We start from the raw sequence: 17,097 nt of genomic DNA, 5'->3' as shown, positions 1-17,097 counted from the left end.
ATTACTTATTATTATTATTGTAGCACCCTAATACAGACAGCCTATGATATTAAAAAAATTCAAAAGGCCCTTGGGGCCTGTTGTTATAAGATTTTATTAAACTGTTCATCATAGGTGTATGACAGGGTTCACTGTTTTATCAAAACGATATTGGTGATATTCTTTCCTTTACAAGTTATGGACTCTTAACTCGTACCTGAATGTTTATGTAATAATAAAATAACGATACAATTGAAAAATATAAAATTCTAGTAATTTGAGGTAAGTTTTTGGCATCCACAATTGTAAGTGAAAACATATTGTTTGTCAGTGTGTTTTTCTTGTTTTCTTTTTCTTTTCATTGGGTGATTGTTGATTCTCCTGGTGTAGGGTGATTATTTCACCAGCAGAAAATGTGCTCTTTTGTCAACTAGACTGATATATTATGTGTAAATATATAATTCATTTTTACCACCAGCTTCTCTGCTGTATATGGGTAGGAAACTTGTTCCATAAAGCCAATCCTACATCCCAGTTTAAAATGTCCGTCATGCCTGGAGGTCTACTTTATTGATTGGTTGTTGTGTCTGATGCTTTGATTGGCCAGTCTGTTAACTTAGTGGCCTGCTCTGCATTTGTTTTGGATATGAAGATGCACTCCACATTGGCTGCCTATTTATTGGCTTCTGTAGTGATCAGTAGAATGTACCAATAATTACAGCAATAAAGGCAAACTTATCATCAGCAAAATCTAGGAAACTCACAAGTATTCATGTAGAAACTGTCCTCATATCCAAATTGTGTTTTACTGTGTGGAAAAAGGAATGGTTTACATTTTGTAGTTTTGTTGTTATGTTGTTGTACCAATATCCAAAACACACTGTAAGTCTTTAGTATAATAATCTCTAAATGTTTACGTCATTCATTTTACTTTCACAGTAAGTCGTGCTTGTTAATATAATGGAAATATTCCAACATTATTTTTTCCAAAATACAAGCTTTTTCATCAAATATTTTGAAATATTTCTCTTGAATATCTCAATCAGTGAATTGATATCAATGTCCATGAGAAAATTTATGATATCTAGTGTACTATAGATTATACTAAAAGCCACATATATTGGTGGCATTGGCGGAACAGACCTGGATTATCTCCCTTGTTTGGACTTCTCAATATAACTAATTACCAATTATTTTCTCTGCAAAGTTAATAAAACATTTGTTCTGCCACTAATGATGGTCTTCAGGCAAAATTTCTCTGAAAACCTAAATTATGCAATTGTTTTATGGTATCTGCAATTATAAAATACATTAATATTGTAAATTCATTCTGAAACAGACACCCACAAACCAATTCTTGTGTTTCTCTTTCCCAACATTGATCTCCCTTTTTAATGGCATCAGCATATATATAAACATATTATTTTTTCCCGAGGTTGATTAAAGGATTGATCACAAATCTGAAAAGGTATTCACTCTATGATATTGACGAAGTGGATAAAGTGTTTTTTTACTGTTTACTTCCTGTTAATGACATAAGCTGGACATATTGAATGTGACATAAACAGAAGAAGAGAATATAAATCTGTCTATATTTGATTTATAGGGCGAGAAGTATGATGGCAGGAAAGCTGACGTTTGGAGCTGTGGTGTTATACTATATGCGTTATTAGTTGTAAGTACACAGCACTAATCAGAAGTCTGGTCATTATTTTATCATAAGGATTTGTTATTCCTTCAGAATTTTTTATATTATAATTATATGATAATGAAACATTTTGCTTTTATTGTTCAATGTGCAAACTGGTTTGATTTTGTGATTTAGAAAAAGAACTTAAATTGTGTAAGGCTTTAAATATCATATCAAGTTGAGATTATTTCAAAATGAACAGAAAGGAAAAACATAGTTTTACTGCTGATTTATTAAGATGTGTAATATATTAACTTTTCAGTTAGATATAATATTGGTAAGCATTTCTTTGGAGTAAATCTGAATCCCTAATCAACAAGTCACAGTAACCATAGAAACCTATGGAACCCTTCTGTCTGTAAAAGTTAAATAAGTGATTTTATTTCCCAGGGTGCACTTCCATTTGATGATGACAATCTTAGGCAGCTTTTAGAAAAGGTTAAAAAAGGCGTGTTTCACATTCCACATTTTGTCCCACCTGATTGTCAAAACTTACTACGGGGAATGATCGAGGTGGACCCCCATAGAAGATTTACTGTGAGTATGGCATTATGTCTGGTTGTATAATGTCCTGTAATGTTATGTTGTACCAATGTAAGGCATTAATTGTCTAAAAACTGTACCAAATACTTAAATATATTGCTGCTATCAGTAAAGCTTACAGAAAGTTAGGAGCATTTTAATTGACTTCCGTATCAAATATTTGGGTGTTAATGTTGATTATATATCAGAGCTGTAGCTGGAAGCAAAGAATCTCTTGATTTGTGCAGAGATTCTGGAGATAGATATCGTCAGACTAATCCAGAGGGTTTTGGAATTTTTTTATTGTGTTACCACTTCAATAAAATGATCCCTAAGGCAGTGTTTCCTGATAGGAAATGATCAGTTATCTAGTTCAAGTTACAGAGGTTGCACTTAGTAAACTTCTAAACATGCCATGATTTAGGTACAAAGATATTAACATATTATGTATATACATGTAAAATGTGTGTGTCAGTTTTACCAACAGCATCTAGCACTTATGACAATAAACAGACAAGTTAATCAGCGATTTTTTTCCCTGAGCCATCGGAGGAAACATTATTGAAAATATATATATATATATGAAGGTCATATTGATCAGCAATGATATTAAAGCACAATATCGTGTAAAATTTGGAAATATTGAAGATACAAAATGAGTTTTGTAATTTTGTTAACGTTGGGTTATTTATCTGAGTATGGCCATTGTTTTGGTCCTCAGCATTAGTGGAGTTGTCATTTACTGCTCCTCTGTATACCTCTGTTGATTGATAAATCTTTATGACATCTTAATTTCAATTATTACAATTCAGCAGTTATCAAACTTAAGTTTAAATGTAGATACATCTTTAACATTACTATATAATCAAAAATAGGTCACCACATTTGTAGCCTCAGACTTTAATTTGACAGTTTAAATTTTATCTATATCAAAACAGTTTGATTGAGAAATAGTTTTCAAAATTAAGGCCCAAAGCATCCCCAAAAAGTCCCAAAAGGACAAAAGAGCAATATGATTCAGTTTAATTCAACATGTGGTTCAACTAGGTCTTTGAATTGAAAGGTGCTGTTACCACATGTGTTTTTTTGTACAATCTTTGGCACTTCTTATAGAAATTTAGGGAAAAATCAAAAGAATAAACTTCTCTTTTCTTTTTATGTTACAGCTTGAAGATATCCACCGCCATCCATGGGTCTTGACGTAAGTTCTTTGGCAGTTTGACCTACTTTCACTTTAGCATCATTTTACATTGTCAGAACAAATTGCAGTATACCTGATCAATAAAAGAAATACACTTCAAAGATTTGATGTATAAATGTCTGCTAATATTTGTTTAAACAATTATGCTTGTATTGAATACAATTTGAAAGGTAATTTCAATTGTAAAATATGATGTATGTATGGATTGCTTATAATACAAAAGAAATATTAGCTTAAAATTTTTAAAATCAAGGACATTTTCAGAATTTTTACAAATCTTTATAATAGTTTTGCTGTTGCAGAAGCCAAAACTGATCTCTACCATGTGTTATTTGTATTTTCATAATCAATTAAATGTTATCCTGTTTTTAGTCCACTATCATCAGAAGGTGACCTACCAAATGGTAGGCTATTCAAATCACTCTACATTAGTGGTCCATTTACCTCATCCGTCAGTAAACATTTTTTGTTATGGCTATGAAAAATACTGGATTGATCTTTTTTTTAAATATTTCATATGAAGCTTCTCCTTCCTCCCTAGTTGTGCGTGTTTGATTAAGAGACTGCTCTGGAAAACAAAATGGCCGACATTTGACCATTTTGGGGTTTTTACAATGAAAGTTTGTTATCACTATTTTTTGAGTAGTATTGGATGGATCTTTCTCAGATTGTATATGTAACTTCCTCTTTCTTCCTAATTGTGCCAGTTGGAGTTTAAGACTGATCAGGAAGAAAAAATGACCAAGAGACTGCCACCATGGATTTCAACAATGAAAGTCTATTATTGCTATTTCTTGAGAAAAATTGGAAGTAGAACTGACTGGAAAAACAAAACAGCCAACAGGCATTTAAAATGAAAGTTTGTTATTGATATTTCTTGAGAAGTACAGGATGAATCTTTCTCAAATTACATACATAGATTCCCCTTGGTACCTAGTTTTAACAAGGTCCCTCTGGGTTAGCTTGTGTGGTTATACATTACTTTGTACAAATAAATACAAAGATTGTGACAAGGGAGATAATCCCTCATTTTCCTATGGGTGACATCCCTTATGCTGCCCATGTTTTTACATTGGCTAGATATTTTTAACATGTTTAATTAATTTAAAGAACACATGTATCTAGAATAATTACAACTGGCATATGTTTCTGTATAAAATTTAGGAAAGTAACAGTACAGTGTATTTTGTACTTAAATGATACAATATTGATTGATATTTTAGGGGAACTAAACATGATTATGAACTAGAATTACCTGTGATGCAAGTTGTACAGGTAATATATGAATATGTGTTCAGGTATCCATATCAATGGATCCTGTTCATAACTTCAGATACAACATATTCATATGTACTGTCAGGCTATTGGAAACTGCATTTTAAAAAATGTTGCTTTTTCATCAAAAATGGTTGTTGTTTTGAACATTTTGGCAATCCTGAAAAAACATTGATGGATGTTTGTCTTCTGAAAGAATAGTTGAAACGAAGTTACTTTTTTTGAGAAAGATGGATGAAAGTATTCAGTGGATAAAAAACATGATTTCCAATAGCTATTAAACAGACTGTAGTACACAGGATTCTACCATGGCTTGTGGCAGCCATGTTGGATTCTTGTTTTTTACTTATTTTTGTACAAATTCAGTTGTTGAATTACTGTAAATGAGTCCATTTATTTAACTGTTGGAATGGTTTTATCCACAACTGGAGAAATTTACTTCATTCATAAAATCAAACGATGTATGGCAATCCCAATTCTCTCACTTCAAAAACTTTCAAAAACTTATATTTGATGTTGTATAATTACAAATAGGGCCAATTATTCATTTTATTTTCATTTGATCTTCCCCAATTTTACTCTGAAAAGCATATTGGGGTCTAAGATTTGACCTTTGAACTATCATATATATACAAACCATTCCAGCAGAGTTCCCTCCCTTGATGTCCACATCCGTGTGTTACTAGTTGGTCATCATAATCTCTATTTATATATATATATCTATATGTATATCGTTTTTGTTTTTATTTTTATTGAAATTTTAGCGATAGTCAGGGCCATTTAGAGTTAGAATTACCTGTCGCCCAAATTGTACAGGTAACTGTATACAATATACATTGTATATATTGATTAACAACAACCTGCATTTTTGAATGTTTTCAACCTTTTCTGCCAATTTGCTCTGTGCTTCTCTTCTTAAATGCTTTAGAACAGTTGAGATTCAATTAAAAAAAATTAGATTCTGCAACTAATTTGCTGTTTTATAGGGATGTTAGTGAAGAAACAGGAAGCTATGGTATCTGATTCCATATCAGAGCATGTATAATCTGTTTGCTTCTGGCTTAGTCTGTTTGTTTTCTGTGTACGTTAAACATGATTTAATGTTATCAAAATTTTGTGAAACAGAGAAGCCTGATATTTGAAATTATTATTTGAATCTCAGCTGTTGAAGACGATTTTCAAGTGGATCTCCTTAACTATTGCACTCCAAGTGAATATGATTAACACTGATAAAAGGGAAATAACTCCACTTTGGTATTTGGGGGTGGGGGGGGGGATGCCAATCCTGCTTAATGATATATTTTATTCTCAACTTGGTGATTTAAGTATTAGATACCAAAAAACACACAATCATCACTAAAATATTGCCTTTATTTTCTCTCAGAATATATACATGTATTTAACTATTCAGTCTGTGTTACATTTCTGAAGTAAAATTCAATTATTCTAGGTTGGCTTGAATTTTTTTCTGAGGACCTGTCACCAATAATGCACATTTCCAACAAAAGCATGTTTGTTTTTTCTTGTAATGTTTGTATTTGATTTTTAGTTTTTATATTTGCATGTCAAATCTTTGTTTCAATTTTGAAATGTTCAAATTGAATAGACATTTGAAACTAGAAGTGTTGTCATTTTTGATAATTTGAGTTTATACATCTGGGTAAATCATTGTGCCCCCATTATGACACACATACCTTCTGTATACTAAATCTACCCATCCTGTACTTCTGTAAGATGATATAAGATCACACCTCCCACCATTATATAACACAGACTTCTCACACCATCTAATCCCAACTCCTTTGTGTCACATTTGTTGACCCTCATTCCGTCCCAAGTTTCTTTCTGTTTCCCATTCATTGATGTGCGCTGATTGTTGTCCACTTTACAGTGCCCATGTTCTGATTCTTAATGTTCATCATTACCCACTTTTATTGTTTCCTACTTCACAATGCCCAATAATACCTGAGTGTTGCCCACTGCACATTACCATCTTTCTTCTTGTTCTCCATTCTAGAATGCCTTTAACATGACTGCCTGTTATGACTCAGTCCAGCTGTTCCATTTTTGCCTACTCCCTTACACAATGTCCTTTTTCCTTACTGCCCCAGTTCCAGTATGACCACTCCATGACTCTGCTGCTATTCTAACCTGCTTGATCCTTGTTACCTCCTAGCTGACTTCTCATTTTGCTTTGTTGAAGCCTTTCTATAAAGCCTATCATTCACCTATCAGTACATATCTCTATCTTGACAACAGCTCGACTGGCTCATTTCACCTATACATTGTTCTGTGTCCCTCTCCTCACTATCCTTAATGACATTCATCTTTACCCTTTTCATGTAGCCTCTTATTCAAATGGATCACCAATATTACAGCTCGACTGGCTCACTTCACCTATACATTGTTCTGTGTCCCTCTGCTCACTATCCTTAATGACATTCATCTTTACCCCTTCCATGTATCTATTCCATCCTTGGTTTCAACATTACAACAGTCTGGATGATTCCCCTTACCTTTTCACTGCACTGTCTTCGTGTCTTCTCCATCCCGTTTGACATTGACCTTAACCTTACCATTTAACACTCCTGTACAGCCTATTTCTAGGGTAACTGCTGCTATAGGCTGTTTCTGTGGCATGGTTCTCCTGTTAACTCTAAGGTGATCTCTTGTGATACTGTACATTTCTAATGTATTAAGTGATATATTTTAAGATCTTGATTTAGCTGATGCCTAATGTCATCCTTAAAATTATTTTCAATTTTTTTTATTTCAATGTTGTAAATCTTCCTGGAAATAGGATAGATATCTATATCTATATGTATTGTTTGGCATTATGTGAAATACACAAAACAACAATTTGTTAAAACTTTCTAAAAAATGGATATATATGAAAACAAGTTTAGTTGAAACTGAATTCCATTAAAAAAAATTCTCATACACATAACACTTCTTTGAAATGATCCATTATGTTGTATATGTACCGCGCTAGTCTATATTGTCTTGTCCAGATCAAAAATTTATTAGTGTACATGTTTATATTAATCTTAATGTATGACCTTGACCTCTAGATCATAGCATTTGTTGACCTTTTACCTGTGTATCTTTGGTTACAGACCTCCATAATTCCTACAATAGCTGACCTTGACCCTGATGTCCTTTCTACGATGAACTCACTTCAATGTTTTAAAGATAAAGATAAATTAGTGGAAGAATTGCTGAATTCTAAGTAAGTAACACACAGTTGTATTAATACAGAAGCTAAATGTTTGGAAACTTGGTCTTGGTCATTGCCATGTAGCCTCTCATTCACATCTCTTCACTTGGTTTCATCAATTACAACACCCTAGAAGGCAGACACCTCACTTATACACTGTTCTATCTTCCTCTCCTTGCCATCCTTATCAACAAAGTGTTATCAGTAATGGAGAACACTATTTTGACTTTAAGATGTATTTTCACCCAACTCAAATTTTAATACCGGAAACCTTTCATCAAGTGACAGCAATAAAAAGACAAAATCATTTTGTTTTTTTTTATTTTTCTGATGGCTAATTTTTTTTTTCTGATAAGCAAGACCATACATAGAATTAAGATATATTCTTCACCAAAATTATGAGACAGACAATATTTTTCTCCATTATATTGTCATTTTGTCTATTTAACATAGTTTTTTGTTTCTTTCATCCTTGGAGCGAGCATACAATAAAACAAGAAATTTTTACCGAAATAAAAACAGCGATGTCATTTGAAATCTGATATTGACTATAAGGTTGCAGTATCTCTATTAAGGGTAGACAACTTGCACATTTTCTCCATTTTTGTATTTGCATAGAAACAAATCAGAGGAAATATTCTATTATCAATTGTTTTCTTCTTTTTCAGACATAATACAGAAAAGGTTGTGTATTTTTTGCTATTAGATAGAAAATTACGAAACCCTAGTGTAGAGGATGAGTTGGATATACGAACACGGTCCGAGTCCGGTAAGTTAGCTGGTAAGTGACCGACTGTTTTTACTTCTCATTTTAAGATGATGATTCAACAGGTAAGGCATCACAAGAATCTTTTGAATGAGTAGTAAAAATGGTAAGTACTTCGTGAACTTAACAAAATCCTGCACTATGCCAGCAAAGCTATGCTGTCGTCAGAAAATATTGAGGTTATAAATAAAAATTATAATTTGATTCCTGATTTTTGTGTTTCATCAGGAGAAATTAATAAGTATGCTGTAAGATGTGTAATTTTGTGAGGTTTTATTGATAAATATTTGCTCTAAGGGGCTTTCTTAAAATGGAATCTTAGTATTTAAAAACATTTCCATTGCCTGTCATGATGAAATTTCGATTAGTTAAATATTCAAAAATTTGGTCGGAAGTCAGAGTACCATATACCAATACTCAAAAAAATTGTTATTATGAAAATAACAACTCGAAAATTTACTAACTGAAAGTAACAGCCTAAAAAACAAAGTGCTTATTATCATTTGTACTTGTATCGTAGATGAACTAAGCTACCAATTAAAATGGTTTCTTCTATTAAGGTTGTATGCTACTATAAAACAGGCAATACTTACATGAATAATCTCCCTTAGATTTTCTTAAGATGATGAAATATCAGTGATGAAATAGATAATGAAATAACTTCATGAGAGAAATGTCAGTGATCTTTTAAACAATCAATTTCTTTCCATAATTATATATTCAGCAGTGTTGTGCCACTCTCTAGTAATGAAGGTATATATTTGTGGAAAATAGCATACAGCCTTAATGCATTCTATAGAAGATGAAACATCTCTCTTGCAATGAGCTACACCTGTATCTTTTTTTATAGCCGATCCTCCGAGGAAACGAGTGGACGCTGTCCAGCTGAACGGCCAACCAAGGTAGGTATCCGGTATATTTCATGTTTTATAACATCCCTTTGAGGGGTCCTAGATGTCTTCACCAATATAGGGTAGAATCTACAGTTCCTTTGCAAAGTATTACTGAAATTCGAAATATTGTTTGAATGAATATGATAATTGAATAAAGGTGATATTTTTTTATACTCTAGAGCAGGACAAGGTATTTATCTGTAAACTAATGATTGACACCTACTACTAACATACTAATTATGTAAAATAGGTATGTACGTCTATTAGTTGTTTTTTTTTTTTTTTTTTGTTGCATTTATACATTGAGAAAGTGAAATATTATGATGCTATTTACGTGGTTTGGCCTAACAGAAAAGTGATTGAGAAATCTTCCTAGAAATTTACAGGAAGGATATCTCTACTGTAATGTTAAATCTATTATGAGAAACATCAGTGTAGTTTGTAAAAAAATCCCAATGTTGGTCATATCATGGAGAGCTCAGGTACACTATCTCTATCTGAACTTTTGTTAGAATGGACATCATGTACTGTATTGTTGTATCGGTAAGGATCAATTATCAAACAGTGGTTCTTAGCTTGAAGCAACCATCACTTGATGTTTCTTAACCTGAAATAGGAAATTACAAACACATGAAATCACAAAGCAACAAACATTATTAAGTAATTATCTAACTGGTTAAGTAGTTATTTAACTAGTTCAGTAGTTATCTAGCTGTTTACTAACATACTAACCATACTAACCATGCTTGCTTTAGCAGGTTATCCCTTGGAAGTATTAGTGAAGGGTCGCCAGTAGCATCTCGTAGAGCCCTGGCTGTTCAACAAGTGTAAGTTACCATGGTGACAAATTTGGAATAAAGAAACTTGTCATGACTGGTTCTATTGTTTTGTCTTCTATTTCAGTATTTCGATATGATCTTGTCAAACCTCCAAAAAAACCTATTCAGCGATGTATATATACTTTTTCTGGTTAAAGTGTTGTTTAATGATTCTGTACTGATTTTTTCCTTTCATCTGATTATGGTTTCATTTTATAATTTTAGAATTAATTTTACCAGTTTCCTACTTTACAAATCATTAAAACCATATATATGACTAAAAATGGTAAATGAAAATATTGAACCATAGTTACGAATTCATTTCTATTTCATTTTAGATGTAAGTTATTGTGAACATAGAAATTCCCTAAAGCTCAAATTATTTCCATCGGAGTTATGATTTCCATCTTTTCCAAAACAGTCACCATCTTTTCTACCGTTTGCATTTTACTGGAAATAAAAAGATTTACAATGATGCTTTTTCCTTTAAACTGTACAAGGATTTGGTGCGGTAGATTTCTGCTACTTTGAAATTTCTAAGTGTTTTTTACAAACGTTACAAAATGTACTGGTACATGATTTTGTAAGGATAATCATGTGTAATATTGTTTACATAATTTACCTGTTTTTTAAATTTCAGACGGAAAGCGAGTCTGACAGGCAGTCCAAGTTCCTCACCCATCCTGAGTCCCCGCCTCCCCGTGAGGGGTACCCCCTCCCACAGTCCTTCAGCCACACCCCCTGGTTCCCCTAGTATACAGTCTACAGCCTGGAAGTCTCGCTTACACACGATCAAAAACAGCTTTCTCGGCTCACCACGCTTTCACAGGCGAAAATTACAAGGTATTGCCTACACCAATGGTATAATTCTGGAGATGGATTACTTGGCAGGTGAATTTTGTTAAATATACTTGGCACAACCTGTCACATGGTGTTGTGTGCATTGGCTGATTGGTTAGTTGACTGGCTGGCATGGCAACCATTGGTATGGAGCGGTAAAAAAATCTTCTTTGTTCCTTTACCTACCGACCACTGAAAGCAAATTGTTTTATCATTTTATAGATTGCATTTTAGATTTGTCTCCCTTTGTACACAACATAGAAGTACTGTATTTTCACTTGTACTAGAATTTTTCTGAACATGGACATTTCGCTGCTTTATACGATGAACTAACTGCAGAGTGAAAATACAAGAAAACAAATTAACTATTAAACTTGCATTCTCATTATCTTGTTATTACCTCCCTTGGCTAGGAATTCTTCAATAGGTTCAGCCTATAACACAGATGTTAAATAAATATAGTCATGTTTATCAACAAAGCATCCTTGTCTGCAAGGATAATCATTGAACAACCATTTTGTTTTGAGCTATCTAGGATTACTAACTTGTTTTGTAAGATTAATCCTCCTTTGAACTTTTCTAATGATTGAACTAATCCTAGTTTGACTATACAATATATACTTGGTAGTTTGTTTCTTCTCTATAAATGTGGCATTTGACTAATTCTAGTGTGAATATTCTATATTCTATACTAAAAATCTGTTTTATCGTTATAAGATTTAGTATTTGACTAATTCCTTTGTCCATATTTAAGGATTAACTTTAATTATTTTCTCCGAGTACACTCTTCTTCCATTATGGATCATTACAATTAAGAATAATTAAAGTTAATCCTTATGATTTAATTAGATTGCAATATTTTTTGACATCCATAATAGACTTTTTTCCTTGGTAATTTCTTACACCACTGCAGTAGCCAATTAAACCTGATATTTAGAAATGACATCATTGTGTCAAGGATTAAATTGTAATATAATCTACAGTTTTTTTCTTCTTAAAGTGTATTACATATTTGACAAATTTCAGTTAGTGTATGATGTACTCGATAGCCTTTTTCATATTCATTATAGCTGGTATTTGACAAATTCTAATGTGAAATACTTAAACCCCTTGTGTACTACTAGTTTCCTGTAAGTCTAGTTAATATCAGCCCTAACAGAACCTCTCTAGCTATTGTCTGATCATGTGTCTAGTAAGTCTGAGATCCCAGTTTTGATCCCTAGAGAGGGAATTGAAATGAATAATGACCTTGGCACCCCTATAGGGATTCAGAAATAAGATTGTCCCACAAATATCCCTCTAACCTCTGGGAACTTGAGGATAAATTCTTACTTGGAGTGGGAGTATATATAAAATTGGTAAATACCAGCCACAATATATTTCTTGGCTAGAGGACATCTCCATAGCTCAATTTGTCAATCATAAGATTATTATACTAGAAGTCCAAGGTTTGATCTGTCACGGAAGGAAATAAATAATGACCTTGTTACTATGGTTCCCATATAGGGACATGGGAATAAGAATTGTCCCACAGACATACTTGTAACCCCTGGAAACAAAGGGACAAATTCTTTCTTCAGAAGGTTTTTTTATAACCTTGGTTACTATAAGCCATACTATTCAACCTTAGATTAGTATGTCAGATGTCAAAGGTTTGATCCCTCAAGGATCTGTTACATTCAAAATGAAAAAATTTAAGATTTTCATATCTGAAATTTCCTAAAATTTTACATTTTCAGCTGTTCATTTATACTCAGATTGTTGAATGTTGAATGTCCTGCTTAGTTTAGTTGGATATCCAACTGAAAGAATTGCCAATGAAAAATGTTTGGTATTTAAAAGCACCAGAGTAATATTTAATATTATTGTTAGTGGGTGCAAGAAGAGATCTAATGCTACATCACAATTATTGTAATTTAAAACAGCGTCATAGAAAGCATTCAGGGATTGCAACCATGATATATCATGTAGCCAAGTGAAAAACTGTGTCGTAATCTGTATCCTGAAAGAGAGAAGCATTCTGTGACTTATGGAAACTCTGTAACTGACATATCATAGGTTCTTCAGAAATTAATTACCAAAATTAAGGAAAACATTTTAATAAATATAGTCTTTAAATTCTGTAATGTCTTCCTGTGAATGATGTAATTGAATGCATTTCCTCAAGTTTACGAATGAAACTTCAGGGGCCAAGTGTTAAAGATAAAGAGTCATTCTCAAACAAGAGTACATGTACATGTTTTTAAAGACAAAGTTTAAAATCCAGAAAAATTAACTGAATAAATTGCCATAACAGAATCCATTGTTCTGTCATTCAGACAAAACTTATCCTGACAAAATTGCTCCTAAAATGCTTTTGAATGGCCTTGAAGGCTAAATAAAACAAAAAAAAGGAGGTATTTTAGTTTTTGCATGATTGTTTTTTTATGTATGTATTAACCTATTGGTATTACTTATATTGACCTATTGACCTTTGGTGAGTATGTCCACTTATTCCTGCCTTGTTCTGTATGCTTGCAGTGCCTACAGAAGAAAGTACATTGTCTATGACTCCTGACTCTTCTCCAGAGTAAGTAACCTTCACCTTTTTGTCATTTGACCTTGGCTATTTAACCTAGTTTGATTTTCTGCTGTTGTACTCATTACTTTATTATACGTTTATACTAAGTGTGACACATGAATTATAAATATAGTTTTATAATCAGCTTCACCCCAAGGCAAAGAGACAAGTTAAACATCAAGTTGAATCTTGGCCCGAGATGCTTGGATTCAAGGATAGTAGAATTGCTTTATTTCACCTGTAATATAATGTTAATTTCTTCTGCCTATTCCATGACACATTTTTTTGTTATATTCTTACTTCCTATTCACAATTTGCCTTTCGATTCTGTCTCAATAAAACTTATCTGTGTGTCTGTTAATATGATACTACGTGATAGATCGCTATTTTGTATTGAATAATACTTGAAATGTGCTCATTTGGAGTTATGTAATGACCTTGGTGTGACCTTGACTTTTTAGGATGACAAAGAAGTCCTGGTTTGGGGCCCTGATGGGTGCTGATCGTGAGGAACATCACTTTATCATGGCTCAAGATAAACAGTTGAGTCAGGTCAAGGCCGACCTCATACATGCATTCCTCTCAGTAAGTGTGATCAAAATTCTATATCTTGGTACATAAAAAGTGTAGTATGAATCTAAAATTAGGTAATCCATCACCACTTATTCAGCCAGTATTTTTTTAAAAGTTTCTCAGCAAGACCGAGCTTCATTGAACAATTTTGATAGGTTGAAATCTCAAGTGTGTTTTTCCCTTTGATCTTTTTCGATTCTCCAAATATCTAGGCTAATTACAACCAATATGTATCCATAGTGACGTTACAGGCCTAGTAAGTTCTGAATGGAAATGGGATGTGGGGAAAGAAAGTGGTGTAGATTTGGACATTTATACAAATTACCTAGACGCCAACTGAGCTGTCAGGTGATTTTAAGGAACATCTTTATAAAGTATCTGGTAATTTTGAAAAAAGAACTCTTTCTTGTCTATAAGTGGAACCAATAGAAGGGAACTTGTAATAGAGTGTTCAGGATTGGAATATTGGAATTATCTAACTGTTCAGCCATGTTTAGATGAAAATTAAGACTAACAAAGCTGCAATATGATTCGCAGACAGCAGACTTATCTCACAATGTGGTATCCACGACAACTTTCCGAGCAGAATACCGGCGGTCAGGAAGTTCTTCCATGTTCTCAAGAAACGTCAGATTTCAGGTGGATATCACGCCTGCCACTCACGGCGGTGGACCATCCGAATGTAACATGTTCTGTCTTACTTTCACCTTAATATCAGGTCAGTAGTCCAAGGTCATAGTAGGTACTATGATGGAGCAAGGGAAATGTAAAGGTTTAATATTATTTGAACACGATTTGTATATTTGAAGGTTCAGGTCTATTTTAAATTTTTTGACGGTGCAATCTTTATAAATCAGGTTTAAAGTTTTTGCTCCGACCAAGGTAGTGATCTTGAATTTTTTTTCACTATTTACAGTGGTGTATTGAAAAAAAAATAAAGCTGATTCTTTGAAATCTATTCCAAACTGTAACTAATTGATGTTAGTACCATGCTGATGTAGCATTAAAACATTAAATAAAATTTACTCACTATAGGACCATCACGGAGATTCCGACGAGTGAGCGAGCATCTTCAGAATCTGATGTTAGGGCCAAGAGGTGATGCACTTAATCAACGTAAAGTCAGTACAGACAGTACGTCGTCATATACATCAGAGACAGGAATGTCCCCCACCCATAGCTGTTCAGCCAAGGAAAATGGGGATGACCAAGAGGTAGGAATATCGTGGGAGAGTGATGTTTTATATTTACTGCCAAAATAAGAAAGTTGTCAACAGGTTGATATACAATATTTGTGCAATATGATTTTATTTTTTAATCAGTATTACGTTAATGCATAATTGCTAAATATGAGACTTATCAGCAAACATCCATGTTGCCATCTTGTCTAACTTTATACACCCATCTAGGACAGATTGTATTATACTGCAGAAGTTCCATCCCCAAAGTCTAGATCACTGTAACTGGTATTAGAATCACCTTGTCTCTATCCCATTGTGAGACTTATAGAATCTTCTCCAGTTAAGTAGATCAGGTAGTTCAAACCCGAGAATTCAAACCATCTCTGAAGCAAATCCAAGACTCACAGATTTTCTCCGGTGATTTAAAAGAAAGACTTGAAAAGTAATTTCAGTGGCATTGAAATAACAGAATATTATTATCTTGTGTTAACATCCCCTTTTATCATTTTGTTTATTCACAATCACCATGGTAGTTTCTTGTAAAATCACCATGGAGATCCTGGCCTGTTGTGAATTATTTCACTCTATGATGATGTACCAATATTTTGCACTTTATGCTTACTAACAAATATTTCAGAGTTGTATTTGATTATTAAATGGTAACCATTAAAATCTGTCTCAATAGACAAAATGGATGTTTTTTATGATTTTCTGTTTCAGGTGTTTGACAGAAGAATATCGAAAACCCCAACCCCTACCCGACGGGAAGTTCCACGAGTTATCACTAATGGCAAGCGGGTGTTAGTTGACCATAATGTACGCAAAGACAAAGTCTGACCATGATTTCACTTGATAGAATGTACATACATTATGTCTGTGGCCATACAGATCCTAGTATAATATGTAAAGGGCAAAGATCATTTACTGTCAAGTGCATGTCTATTCAAAGGAAAGTCTTAACGGTGGTGGGAACTGTCATCCAAAAATCAAAATGATGTTTGTGTTCTAACCTTTGTCCAAAGTGTTGTGTGGCAGAGGACATGGCGTTAATTTTATGCAAGGTTGACGATGCAAGGGCAAGGTCAAATTTTCAATGTACTGGTCAGGTATTTGACCAATCACTGATACAAAGGTACTGCAATGATACCTTGAAGTCAAGTTTAAGTTGAGAAATTGACAAAAGAAATGTATTTGAATGGATGAATGGGAAAATCCTGGCTAGGAAGAACATATTTATCACATGTGAACAAACTTACATGAACTGATGTTCCAGGTCATTAGTCACATAGTCGATAGACGATTGAGGTCTTTAGACACAAAGTCGACAGATGTTCCGGGTGATTAGACACATAGTTAACAGATGTTCCAGGTCATTGGACATTTAATGAGCTTACGTGACTGTCTGTAAGTGGACCAATCATAGCTCTCAGGACTCATCTTTACATAAATTATTCATTATTGATAATGATCGGCATTGTGAAGGGTGTTTCACAGTCAGATTAGAAGTAATCTACTCTCACCAAGTATGTGTGCTTGTGGTCTACACAACGCTCTGGGGGAGGGACAATTCATCTGCAGGGAA

General features: G+C 33.4%; 1 protein-coding gene across 1 annotated transcript in view; it reads left to right on the top strand.

Annotated features, from left to right (window-relative positions):
- Positions 1 to 16,421, top strand: part of LOC132563054 (serine/threonine-protein kinase BRSK2-like) — a 93,226-nt gene extending 76,805 nt beyond the window's left edge. The window contains exons 7-20 of the mRNA XM_060227814.1: positions 1,586 to 1,654; positions 2,060 to 2,206; positions 3,358 to 3,392; positions 5,432 to 5,483; positions 7,784 to 7,896; positions 8,553 to 8,653; positions 9,501 to 9,552; positions 10,302 to 10,370; positions 11,002 to 11,252; positions 13,722 to 13,770; positions 14,223 to 14,346; positions 14,872 to 15,052; positions 15,370 to 15,548; positions 16,236 to 16,421. Of these exons, the coding sequence (XP_060083797.1) occupies positions 1,586 to 1,654; positions 2,060 to 2,206; positions 3,358 to 3,392; positions 5,432 to 5,483; positions 7,784 to 7,896; positions 8,553 to 8,653; positions 9,501 to 9,552; positions 10,302 to 10,370; positions 11,002 to 11,252; positions 13,722 to 13,770; positions 14,223 to 14,346; positions 14,872 to 15,052; positions 15,370 to 15,548; positions 16,236 to 16,352 (1,539 nt within the window). The 3' untranslated portion in view covers positions 16,353 to 16,421. The remainder of the gene's footprint in view (positions 1 to 1,585; positions 1,655 to 2,059; positions 2,207 to 3,357; positions 3,393 to 5,431; positions 5,484 to 7,783; positions 7,897 to 8,552; positions 8,654 to 9,500; positions 9,553 to 10,301; positions 10,371 to 11,001; positions 11,253 to 13,721; positions 13,771 to 14,222; positions 14,347 to 14,871; positions 15,053 to 15,369; positions 15,549 to 16,235) is intronic.
- Positions 16,422 to 17,097: the final 676 nt, after the last annotated feature.

This window comes from Ylistrum balloti, unplaced genomic scaffold (genome assembly GCF_031769215.1).
Source record: "Ylistrum balloti isolate Yb309-2 unplaced genomic scaffold, AGI_CSIRO_Ybal_v1 Utg371572, whole genome shotgun sequence".
In the NCBI taxonomy this organism is placed as follows: domain Eukaryota; kingdom Metazoa; phylum Mollusca; class Bivalvia; order Pectinida; family Pectinidae; genus Ylistrum; species Ylistrum balloti.
This window is presented reverse-complemented; position numbering and strand designations above follow the sequence as displayed.